The sequence below is a fragment of the Cydia strobilella genome, chromosome Z (assembly GCF_947568885.1).
Source record: "Cydia strobilella chromosome Z, ilCydStro3.1, whole genome shotgun sequence".
In the NCBI taxonomy this organism is placed as follows: Eukaryota; Metazoa; Arthropoda; class Insecta; order Lepidoptera; family Tortricidae; genus Cydia; species Cydia strobilella.
Window position 1 is genome coordinate 56050434 of NC_086068.1, and position 13358 is coordinate 56063791.

Below are 13358 nucleotides of genomic sequence, written 5' to 3' on the forward strand. Positions count from 1 at the left end.
AACTAGCATCTTCTGTCTTTCTCTTATTGATAGTGGCGCGTCCAGACCTGGCAAACCCACCACTATCAATCTGCGTCAACCTGCGACCACGCATTAATTACGTTATTTTTTTCAGTCGCATCCCGCCCGTCGGCTATAATGCACGCGCAGGCGGTGCTCGCGCTGGCCCTGTATGTGGCCGCCAACGTTCACCGAGCGAGCGCCCAGGCGCCGGAGAAACGTGAGTACTTCTCATATGGACCTGCAGGCTGCATATGTTAAGTCACATCCTGCCCCCGGCCATAATGCACGCGCAGGCGGTGTTCGCGCTGGCGCTGTATGTGGTCGCCAACGTTCAGCTGGCGAGCGCGTGAGTACTTCTCATATGGACCTGCATTTGTTCAGTCACATCCTGCCCCCTGCCATAATGCACGCGCAGGCGGTGCTCGCGCTGGTCCTGTATGTGGCCGCCAACGTTCACCAAACGAGCGCCCAGGCGCCGGAGAAATGTGAGTACTTCTCATATGGACCTGCATTTGTAGTATTTGTACAGTTACATCCCGCCACCCATTAATACACGCGCAGGCGGTGCTCGCGCTAGCAATGTGGCAACAATGTTCAGCGGCCGAGTAGGCGAGTACCCAGGTAAGCACTTCTCATATAGACCTGCATATTAATACAGGCTGACCCAAAAAAACGTTGACAAAATGACATTAAAAGTAAAATATTCTCCTTTAGTTAATACACAAACGCAAACGTTTGTTAATATTATCAACGAATTTGCACTCGTCAAAAAAATGCTTAAACAAATTTAACCGTACATATTAAGGGAAAACATACATATGTCGTTCGTGCTTAAATGCAATATATGAATGAAAGTTCCCGTAACTAACTATAAAGAGGAATAGTCTTCTTGATGTTTTCCCACACTATCTTTCTTACTTCCTATTTGAATGAGCGTGACGACAATCTGACTAATAAAATAACATTTTACACGATTGTTTCCCAGAAAATTTGTTTCAAAGCAGTCATTATATCATATGGAAATACAACTACGAGTATTAAGGGGCCCACTGACTATCAGTCCGACGGACGATGTCGGCCTGTCAGTTAGAACAAAAATTTGACAGTTTCGAACAACTGACAGGTTGATATCGTCCGGCGGACTGATAGTCAGTAGGCCCCTTAAAACAACAAGCAACATTAATTTGCGCTTCTAATTTCAATATTTTTTTATTATATGTATGTATGTTAGTTTATGTACTTTTAATAAAGATTTTCATTCATTCATTAATTGACAAAGTGAGCGTCAATTGGAAACCTCTAGTAGCCTTTATGCTTCGTCTAGCTTAGTGATCTATGGATTTACTACAGCAATAATCAATGTGATTTGCACGTCTCAAAAAACCGTTAACGAATTAGCAACAGTCGTACGAAATTAAATCTGTTCTCGATTATTGTACAGTCGGCTTAATAGTAGAGGGTTCGAAAGGATAATAATCAATGATAATTATCTTGATAATTATCATTATTTTTATGCCTGATAATTATCGACTTGATAATTACCTAAAATTTACGAAATATAATTAGATTGTAACATGATGATTATCTTATATTTCAATGGTTAATGAAAAAACTGATTAATGTCAGACGACCGGTCTGGCCTAGAGGGTAGTGACCTTGCCTGTGAAGCCGATGGTCCTGGGTTCGAATCCCGGTAAGGGCATCTATTTGTGTGATGAGCACAGATATTTGTTCCCGAGTCATGGGTGTTTTCTATGTATTTAAGTATTTATATATTATATATATCGTTGTCTGAGTTCCCATAACACAAGCCTCCTTGGGCTTACCGTGGGACTTAGTCAATCTGTGTAAGAATGTCCTATAATATTTATTTATTTATTTATTTATATTAATAGGTCAGTTTGTTTGTGACGTTTTCTTAATCCCCTCCCACCCCTTAATCGTGTGATGCTGTGATGTAATTAATGGATGACCCCAAAGTAATAATACTTTTATAAGTATATATGTGGTAATTTCTATAAAAAGGGACCTTATTGTCGATGGCGCTTACGCCATTATTAACGATGCTCCGATATAAATACAATGTCGCGCGACGCTGTGCGGCGTAAGCGCCATCGACAATAAGGTCCCTTTTCATAGAAAATGCCCAATATGTATTATAGTATTTTTCACTGGGTCGAACAATGCGATGGTCCCTATGACAGTTAATTTTTAGGGTTCCGTAAAGGGTAAAAGCGGGACCCTATTACTCCGCTGTCCGTCAGTCTGTCTGTCTGTCTGTCTGTCCGTCTGTCACCAGGCTGTATCTCATGAACCGTGATAGCTAGACAGTTGAAATTTTCACAGATGTTTTTCTATTTTTTCTTTATGTGATAGCAAACGAGCAGACGAGCCGCCTGATGGGAAGCAGTCATCGTCGCCCATGGACATAAGCAACATCACAGGAGCCACTTAAGCATTGCGGACCCTTGAGAACCCTATTGCCGCTATAACAACAAATACTAAAAACAGAATAAAATAAATATTTAAGTGGGGCTCCCATACAAGAAACGTGATTTTTTGCCTGTTGGTAAACGGAACTCTTCGTGCGCGAGTCCGACTTCATGAGATACAGCCTGGTGACAAACGGACAGACAGACAGGCAGACAGCGGGCTTAGTAATAGGATCCCGTTTTTACCCTTTGGGTACGGTACCCTAAAAAACACCGTGTATATTGATGCCGAGTGTACCGGAAAAGATGGATTTGCCGCCGTCTTGCCGAACACATTACTTAGCTTTCTCCGGTCGGTTGTGGCTTTTGCGGTGGTTTCGTGTTCACAAAAATGGAAAAGTTTTTAAACTGCAACGGATTTTTGGTAAAAGGCTTTCTTTTTTTAGAGACGCTTACCTAGCCTATTTCGTTCAGTTATGAAAATACATGGTAAATACCATACTGTTTCGTTACTTAGAGCATAAAGTAACTTATACTAGAGCGGTACTGTCATAGTAAATTTTGTAACCACAGTAAATTCACTGCCATCTGTCGACACACTTTAAAACTAAAAATGAAGATTTATAAAAATACGATAAAATGTATTTAAATATGGATAAATGTTTTTTTTATTTGCATTAATTATTTTTATGATTTTGACCCATGTTCTGTCACTGATATGCGTTAAAATTGTTAAATAACAAACGAAACCGTCAACGCCATCTATACGACAGTAGGCTAAAGCTAGTAGCGCCCTCTGAACGAGAATCAAATTTTCTTGATTTTCGAGGCACGTTTTTTCCTTAGACTGTATCCATCTATTACGGAGTTATATCTATCTTTGCTTAGAGGAAGGTCTAATTTTATAATAAAGAGTACAATACCTCTGTACACTACTAACAGCGAGTAGCGACGCTCCTTACTATCTTATGCTTTTGCAATAAGATACACTGTATCAATATTAGCGGTAGACGAAACGCGCCAAAAATATAAATAGTTGGTCAAACCAAATTGGCATTAAATAAAAACAAAAAAAAACTATACTCATCCTTTTCTTTTGGGTGCTAGTACTAGTGTAAGACAAAGATAGTATGATTATCTCTGTCTATGTTTGAAATGAGACAGTCCTCTGACAAACTATATATACTACTAATCGCTGACAACTATTATACTGATATAAACTTATACACAAAACTGGCATATACTCATAATCTCATAAACCACTATCTTGACCGTTACCGGGTCTCTAGATCACACGGTTACTCTATATCCGTCTCATTCACTCTTTCAAAAATGACAGAGACAGATATACATAACCTTTTAATTTCAAAGCGTGAGGCAGCTCGATTCCACTCAATAAGTAATGAATACAACAAAGCGATTAATAAAGTTGATGCGTCTTCGAATTTCAAACTGAACGTTCCATTTCAAAAAAACTTAACGCCATTATAGCGACAAACAAAACTGCACTCAAATTAATAGAGCGTAAAGTTCAATTCAGATTAATTGATTATCAATTGATCTTAAAGAAAGGCTTCTAATGCGAATTAACGCACGGACGTTGCAAATTGAATTGTATTGTATTGGAATTAAGGTGCGTTTTTGTTTAGAGTAACGCAGCTGCTCTAGTTTCGGATGGAGCGAATAGAATTGATTGTGGTGATCATTGATGTCGATACCGGTAATTTGGTATCGGTTTCGGTTTAATGATAAATGTGGTTCCGTGCGAATCACTATTAAAAAGTATGTTATTGTAAATTTTAATTGCATTATACGTCAAATTCACTTCAAATTCTTATTATTAAAAGTGATACTATTTACAGCAATTTATGAATATCCGTAACTTAATACGATTAGCCAAAGCCCTAAACGTACTTGAACTATTAAACATTCGAAAATTGTCTGCGTCCTTATCACTCTAATGAGCAACGATAAAGACAGCCATGGGCTATTCGAATTGCGAATTCAGTGGTAGACATCCTACTCTGTATGTCCTGTAGACGTCATGATTGAAAAAACTACCCTATATCCTTTCCCGGTCCTCAAACTATCTCCTCAATATATACTCGTACCTAACCCCTAGTGTAAATTTCATTCGACAGCGTTTACGTTAAGTGTATTTTTGTACGTATGGCATTTTGAGTTCCCATACAAAAATAGGCATAACGCAAACGCGAACGCACGTCACGCTATAATAAATAAATAATGAAATTTACGTGGTCCCTTTGTTTGACATAATTATTGAGTCATAATGTAATGATTGTCATATCATCATTAGTCATAAATCTGAAACCGTTAACTTTCAGGATTTTCCTCAAGTTATCCTATAGATAGGTTAGGTAAGGTTAGGTTAGGTTTGTTTTATGGCAATCCTGAAAAGTTACGCGTTTCTGAGAAAAACCAAATTATTATTATTCACAACGACGGGACTTAATCGCGTAAAATAAGTTTTAAATTTACCTCCGACGTTTCGAGGACGGCGTTGTCCCCGTGGTCTCGGAGAAGACTCTCACAAACTAATTTTACTCGATTAAGTCCCGTCGTTGTGAATAATAATGAGTAAAAATCGTGAAAGTTTAAACCAAATTATGACTAACTAAAATGTGGACAAACAATCCATTATGACTTAAAACTATATGGGAAACAATAGAGACCCGATACACGAGGGGTTCTGTAAGCTGTAAGTACTTACTCATTTATAAGCGTTAGCCGCTCAATGTATTGAACAACTAATGGAAAATCGATAAGTCTGCAAGTTTTACGAGTTGAACAACTTGGAAGCTAGCTAATTAACTTAAGAGCCCATCAACGTGCTCACTAGCGCCACTGCTAAATAATTGTGATTATTTAAATTTCACGATAGATATTTAAAAAAGAGGGCCGCTATGTACTGTATTTTGTATTTAGGTACCTTATGAATAGTTTTACGTTGCTGGATTCGTAAATCTATGCGTCCAAAGTTAAAACGGCCGTTTTTGTTTTGAGTTCATAGATCGCTAAATCCAGCAACGTAAAAACTATTATAATATATTCAAAAGGTACTTAAAACCAAAACACAGTACGTAGCGGCTCCCTTTTGTGAATATCTATTGTTCAATTTAAATAATCACAATTATTTACCAGTGGCGCTAGTGAGCACGTATGGTATGTATGTATGTATGTAAACACTTTATTGTACATAAGACAGATTACAAACACAATAAAAGAACAAAAATATATACATTGTACCAAGGCGGACTTATCCCTATAAGAGATCTCTTCCAGTCAACCTTACACGTACACACACGCACGTAGATGGATAAAAATAGTAAAACGTTTGAAAACCGAACCTGACTACTTATATTATGGAAAATATTTTTACACAAATTAACCATAGCTATGCCCCTTCGTTTGATATTTTTAGATTTTTATATTCTTATAAGAAAGAAAAGCAAATTCCATACTAAGTTTTTGCGTATTGCGTACTGTTTAGATTGTACAGAGTGCCACAAAAACCCACGTAGATACTCACAAAAATCCTTACTAAAAATTGGTATCGACCGAAACCGAAAACGTAGCTTCGGCTATATCGCCCAACACTTTTTATTGAGGTCAAAAGATGATCGAACAATGACCTTTAATTAGAAAAAATATAGTAACTAAATTTAAACCTTACCTTCATACAAATAAAGCTTAATTTACTATACCTATAGAGTGACTCGAACTTTGATTATGCCCTATTCAAACAAAAGAGCATAGATTAGTAATAATTCAGTATTACTTAGGTCTTTTTGGTTTCGGAAAGCATACAATAGGACCGTGGGATCTTGACCAGTAAAAAACCGGTCAAGTGCGAGTTCGTTTAACACGCGCACCGAGGGTTCCGTACAAACTCGATTATCTAATGTAACTATAAACAGAAAAGACTTTTGACTAGAAGTATACTTACTAAACTAAGCATAATTGTGTACAGCGCCACCTATTGGCAAATTGACCAACTAATTAGCGCGACCTGTACTTCTGTATCTTATGTTGGTTTTAAAATGGATTATGAGTTTGATTATGATGTACATTTGTTTTTTTATACAAAGAATAGTAAAAGTAATTGGTCGTTTTAACGGTTTTAACGTTCCTGCCAACGAAGCTTGTGGTCCTGGGATCAAATCCCGGTATTTTTGTTTCTTAAGGGCTGCATACTGCATGTATTTTTATATTTATTTATTCATTGATTCTACCCTCTCCGTTTGGAGGTAAAATACAGAAAAATCTGATAATTTTTAGCATGACAACAAGTTTTAAACAAATTTATATAATCTCACGCCACAAGATGAAGTGTTTCCATCTCAACCTTCGCTCTTTATCTTTATTAGTTTATTACACTAATTAATATACTAGTCTTCATTATACGTTACAAGTATCATAAAACATGTAAACATAGTAGTATGACGCACATTTTCAAGGGATTTTCCTTGAAGTTTTTGTATTTTAGGGCCACCCCACACTAGTGTCATAGGGCGGACACGCTATACATCAACAAAGATAGATATAACTCCGTAATAGATGGATACAGTCTAAGGAAAAAACGTGCCTCGAAAATCAAGAAAATTTTATTCTCGTTCAGAGGGCGCTACTAGTTTTGGCCTACAGTCGTATAGATGGCGTTGACGGTTTCGTTTGTTATTTAACAATTTTAACGCATATCAGTGAAAGAACATGGGTCAAAATCATAAAAATAATTAATGCAAATAAAAAAAATCATTTATCTATATTTAAATACATTCTATCGCATTTTTATAAATCTTCATATTTAGTTTTAAAGTGTGTCGACAGATGGCAGTGAATTTACTGGGGGTTACAAAATTTACTATGACAGTACCGCTCTAGTATAAGTTACTCTATGACATCAAAAATCACTTGCGTTTCTATGTGTGAATGGCACGTCTGTACACGCATCATGCGTCATAGTGTGAGCAAGTTCCTTAAAAATTGTACTGATAGTACGCCAGAAGTCCGCCAGATTTCTGTAGCGGGGCGAGGTAATTCGAGTCGGGGCGAGGCGGTGCGTGGCCGTTCTGTATGATAATACGAAATATTCTATATATATATGTATGATATGTATGATAATACTATATATTAATAATAATATAATATGTATGATAATACTACAGTGGAAACTGGATAAGTGGAATTGCAAGGGACTGGCTGTTTTGTTCCGCTTATCCAGGTTTTCCATTTATCCAGTTTTCCACTTAACCAGGTTCAAATAAAATGTTTTCTCACTTACAGAGGCTCTCGCTAACAGAGGTTGTGGATGCTAGTAATGTCGCTTATAGAGGTCACGTATATATGGTCAAATAAAAGATCAAGACTTAAGTAATCATCTTTTATTAAATATGTATGTAGATACATATTTACAAAAATAGGTACCTAAGTATGTAATCCTGACTTAAAAAAAGGCAATAGGTACTGTAAATAATCCACAGTACTTTTTTATACTAAGACTCCGCTGTCCGTCTGTCCGTCTATCCGTCTGTCCGTCTGTCTGTCTGTCACCAGGCTGTATCTCATGATCCGTGATAGCTAGACAGTTGAAATTTTCACAAATACAAAAAAGTTGAAATACTAAAAAGTACGGAACCCTCGGTGCGCGAGTCCGACTCGCACTTGTGTGTTTTTTAAATATATGGCTGCTGTTCGACGCAATGTTGGCGTAACTGCGCAGCGACGCCATTTTTCATAGCGCTGACTAGAGTGTGGGGCTGTGGGGTCACTGGGGTGGCACAAAATTACGTCGACAAAGATTTTTTACTGCGCATATTTTTGATCGTTTTAACTGATGTTTGCGTTTGTGTATCAAACACAACAGGAGAATATTTTGTATATACATAATACGTTTCAGTTACCGATTGGAGTTTTAATTGACCGAGCGTTAGCAAAGCTCTCTGTTTCAGCTTGAGAAAAAAATGCATTCGTATTTTGTCGATCTCACAGAGCCACTATTTTTTATGGAATTTATGTAATAAACGTGTTAGTTAGAAAAAAAATGCCCGCCACCCTGATTGTGCTTGAGGTGGGGCGTCCGAAGAACTTGATGTCAACTCGTGTCAGTGAACGGTCTCATAGCGAAGTCTCGACCAACACCTGGAGAGACTCTCGCTGGGTGGTTGGATCAAGGGTCAGATGCAGAAGACGGTAATCTAGGACACGGCGCGTATAGTACGTCGGCACCTCACTCTGCGGCCCTTACCACCGGCGGCTTGGACCCTGCCCCGCTGGTGGCGGCACCCTATTCAGGTAGATGAGTACTTTTCCTACAGCTCAAGAAGAAGACATGATTTGATTTTTGATTTGAAAAAGACATGTAGTCACACGAGTACACGAATCTTGTGAAATGTGTATAATTGTCAACAACAATCTTATCAGCTGATAATGTTATCAGTAATATATGACTGTAAACTAGCACAAAGAAAACAACACTGCAAATACAAGTTTAACAATATGCAGGTTATTATTTCCAGTAGAACCCGAATAGTGATTTTGGCCGAATAACGAATATTCGGCCCCTCTCTCGACCGAAGCGCCGAAAATTCGGCGACCGAATATTTGGCATGACATGCGAACATTTTGAATCACAATTATTCTAAAAACTGTTCGCCAACAAAGGACGACGTTTACTAAGATATATTTTGTTGAACAGAATTAATTAATGTAGTTAGTCAATCAAATCAGACCCATGATAAAAATAAAATATTTTGTAATCAACAAATGCTCAAAACCGGGTCTTCGTATTTAACAACTTTCCATGAACATATTTTAAATATAAAATATACCTATTTTTTGGTTATTTTTATTATGCTAAGCCGGCGAGCGTGTATGAGGAATATTATGAAAGTGAAGGAAGCGAAAGAGGTATGTCAGGATCGTAGCAAGTGGAAATCCGTGGTCTCTGCCCACCCCTCCGGGAAATAGGCGTGATTATATGTATGTATTTTTTCTTTTTAGGTACGTGCAACAGATATTCGGTATTCGGCCAAATAATAGGCAACATTCGGCCGAATACCGAATATTCGTGGCATCTCTAATTTCCTGGCACATTCTCATTTTAAACTTGTGTTAGTAATTTGATACCATTTTGAGTGCATCTCCCTTTATCTTCCTAAGGTTCATCATATAAAAAAATTGCCGGTTGAATTTTAAATTAATATTGAATTTAATTTGTTTGAAAAACGAACGAAACAAAAGAAAATATAACTCTGTTACAAATACTCTCAAGTTTGTCTTAGGCCAGGATTACACTTTTAAGTTTTACTTACGTAAGTAGGGACACAGCTATACTACAGAATGAGATATGAATATCGTTATCTCATTCTAGCAAATAGCTTTGTCCCTACTTACGTAAGTAAAACTTACAAGTGTAATCCTGGCCTTAAATTATATCCTCCTCACGACCGACGTCCTATATGTATACCTACTACTAACTTACACACATACTACTTACTTACAGTATTTATACGCTGGCAAATGAAACCTGGTCGTAAAGATGCTGTAAACTATTATTCTAACTAATTTTTCTTCTTGTTATTTGACACAGTATTATAATTTCCAGGGCGAACCGGCAACGTGTGCTCCACGGACCCTGAGTGCCCGGATAACGCCTTCTGTAAATCGGGCACCTATTGCGTTTGCAAGGACGGCTTTATCTACGCCGCAACTGAAAACGCAGAAAAGGCGTGCCTCAAGGGTAAGATATATCTATAGTATCTATACCAGGGACCCCGAGTGAGCGGACAACGCGTTTCTCAAGGCGGGCAGCTATTGCGTGTGCAAAGATGGGTCTATCTACGCCGCAATTGAAAACGCAGAGAAGGCGTGCTTGAATGGTAAGAAATCTATACCACGGAGCCCGCGTGCCCGGACAACGCGTTTTGCAAAGCGGGGACCTATTGCGCTTGCAAAGATGGGTCTATCTACGCCGCAATCGAAAACGCAGAGAACGCGTGCTTGAAGGGTAAGATATACCACGGAGCCCGCGTGCCCGGACAACGCGTTTTGCAAAGCGAGGACCTATTGCGCTTGCAAAGATGGGTCTATCTACGCCGCAATCGAAAACGCAGAGAACGCGTGCTTGAATGGTAAGATATCTATACCACGGAGCCCGCGTGCCCGGACAACGCGTTTTGCAAAGCGGGGACCTATTGCGCTTGCAAAGATGGGTCTATCTACGCCGCAATCGAAAACGCAGAGAACGCGTGCTTGAAGGGTAAGATATACCACGGAGCTCGCGTGCCCGGACAACGCGTTTTGCAAAGCGGGGACCTAATGCGCTTGCAAAGATGGGTCTATCTACGCCGCAACTGAAAACGCAGAGAAGGCGTGCTTGAAGGGTAAGATATACCACGGAGCCCGCGTGCCCGGACAATGCGTTTTACAAAGCGGGCAGTTATTGCGTGTGCAGAGATGGGTCTATCTACGCCGCAGCCGAAAACGCAGAGAAGGCGTGCCTTAAGCGCAAGGGTAAGGGTACGTGGTATAAATATACCGAGTGAGCGGACAACGCGTTTTGCAAAGCGGGCAGCTATTGCGTGTTTCAAAGCAAAGACGGGTTTGTGATGTTTCAGATCGATATGGCTATTAAAAATTAGCTTTTGTGTTAGTTAACCCCAACTCAGTCCAGTCAGACCAGAGTCCTTATCTAACCAACGCCTTGCCCACAGTTGCATCATTCGGCGATCACTGCCAGCAGCAGATCCAGTGCCACACCAGTCTGGGTGTCCACTCCGAGTGTTTGCTAAACACCTGTTCATGCAAGCCAGGCACACAGTTCGTCAACAACAGATGTTATAAGATAGCACGTGAGTAGTTTCGTGCTAAATTGCACGCACAGACCACCCCCATTGCACGTTAAAATCCATGGTTGCATAAGTATGTATAATAAGAATAGGTTTTTGGCAAAAATGTAATTTTCGGTATAAGCTTTTCGCTGACTGTACTTTTCTTTCCACAGGCAACTAATACTCTTTTTTTTTTTACTAGCCTAATTTAGTGTCCCACTGCTGGGCAAAGGCCTCCCCTCGTTTCCTCCACTCGACCCTGTCGTTTGTAGTGTCCCGCCAATCCGGATAAAATGCGTCTAAGTCGTCCCGCCATCTCCTTTTCGGCCTGTCTGCACCCCGGCCAGCACCATCTATGGTGTTCCGTGGGTCCCACCCGGTAACCATTTTGGCCCACCTTTCAGGGTGCATGCGGCAGACATGCCCAGCCCAGTCCCACTTAAGCTTAGCGGTCTGGACACCTACATCTACAACTCGAGTTCTGGAGCGCAGTTCCGTGTTTCTGATTCTATCAGTTCTGCGAACACCTAGTATACTGCGCTCCATCGCTTGCTGGCAAACCTTGAGTTTGGACTTTAACGCCTCAGTTAATGACCATGTTTGAGCACCGTAGGTTAGGATAGGCAGGATACACAATACTAATACTCATCGAGACAGTTCTAAAAACCCAAACACAGTGAGATTTCGTTGTTTTATCACAGTTCCTATGGCCACCTCGTCTCCACATCAGATCAGCTCGGTGGTACCATAACATTGCATTGTCACCTGACTTACATATGTTTTTTTTTTTTTTTTTTGCCGCGGAGTATGCCGCCAAAATGAAGCATGCCAAGTACTCTGCCCTGGAACCAACGTACGACTTTGTGCCGGTTGCAGTCGAGACTGCGGGACCTTGGGCTGTGGAGGCTAGGGACTTTGTGAGGGATTTGGGTCGGCGGCTGAGGGACAGGGGGTGCGACCCTCGGTCCGGATCGTACCTGGTCCAACAGATCTCGTTGGCCATTCAGCGCGGTAACGCTGCCAGCGTAATGGGGACATTTGAACCAGGTGCGATTCGTGACGGTTATTTTATTTAAAAAAAAAAAGTGACGAAGCCTGTTGCGGATATCATCATTGGTATTTTTGGGACGAAGCATGTTGCTGATTTGCATTTGTAGCCACCTGACGAAGCCTGCGTTGCGGATTTTTTACATGTAACTAAATATTATTATTTTTTAAGATTTTCTTACATATGTTTACTTATATATGTATGCAAATTTTCATCTTCATCGGAAACCGGGAAGTGGGTCAAATTTAAGTTGCAAGATTTAATCCGTACAAACATACATTACACATTGCAAGTTAATGAAAAGGTTGTAAATAAAAATCGTGCCCTCTAGTTTCAGTCAAAGTCAAACTTGAACTTTTGAAATAAAACTATGAAAACGGATTATATCGCGTATATTGAATTTATAATACATCCCGACGTTTCGAACTCTTTACAGCGTTCGTGGTCAACGGGTGACTGAGGAAAAATTACAAAATGCAAAAATACCCACATACTAAAATAATGAACAATCATAGACTACAAACTTTAAGGCTGGTTGTACATGCAAAATCGGTTCATAAGGCTAGTTATACACTATAATTATTTTTCAAGTAAAGATATATATATATACGCGATAAAAAACTATGCCGGCTCCAACCCTACACCACGGACCCGAGAAGATTTAATTCCCTCCTAAATTGTAGGAGGGTATCCCAATATGGGACCGGCAACAAACTCGGCGGGACACATCTTTTCAAAACATCAGAATGTCCAGCATCATCCAACACTACTTCTGATGTTTTGAAAAGATGTGTCCCGCCGAGTTTGTTGCCGGTCCCATATTGGGATACCCTCCTACAATTTAGGAGGGAATTAAATCTTCTCGGGTCCGTGGTGTAGGGTTGGAGCCGGCATAGTTTTTTATCGCGTATATATATATATCTTTACTTGAAAAATAATTATAGTGTATAACTAGCCTTATGAACCGATTTTGCATGTACAACCAGCCTTAAAGTTTGTAGTCTATGATTGTTCATTATTTTAGTA

At 39.6% G+C, this 13358-nt stretch overlaps 1 protein-coding gene across 4 annotated transcripts in view; it reads left to right on the top strand.

Moving 5' to 3' along the window:
- LOC134755181 (prion-like-(Q/N-rich) domain-bearing protein 25) overlaps positions 1-13358 on the top strand; it is a 42823-nt gene that overhangs the window by 23915 nt on the left and 5550 nt on the right. For 3 of the 4 annotated variants that reach the window (XM_063691687.1, XM_063691688.1, XM_063691690.1), the window contains 3 exons: positions 116-220; positions 10060-10194; positions 11168-11305. In XM_063691687.1, coding sequence (XP_063547757.1) covers positions 116-220; positions 10060-10194; positions 11168-11305 — 378 coding nt within the window. Of the gene's footprint in view, positions 1-115; positions 221-349; positions 489-10059; positions 10195-11167; positions 11306-13358 lie in introns of those variants that run through there. The other variant, XM_063691689.1, reaches the window with a different exon arrangement.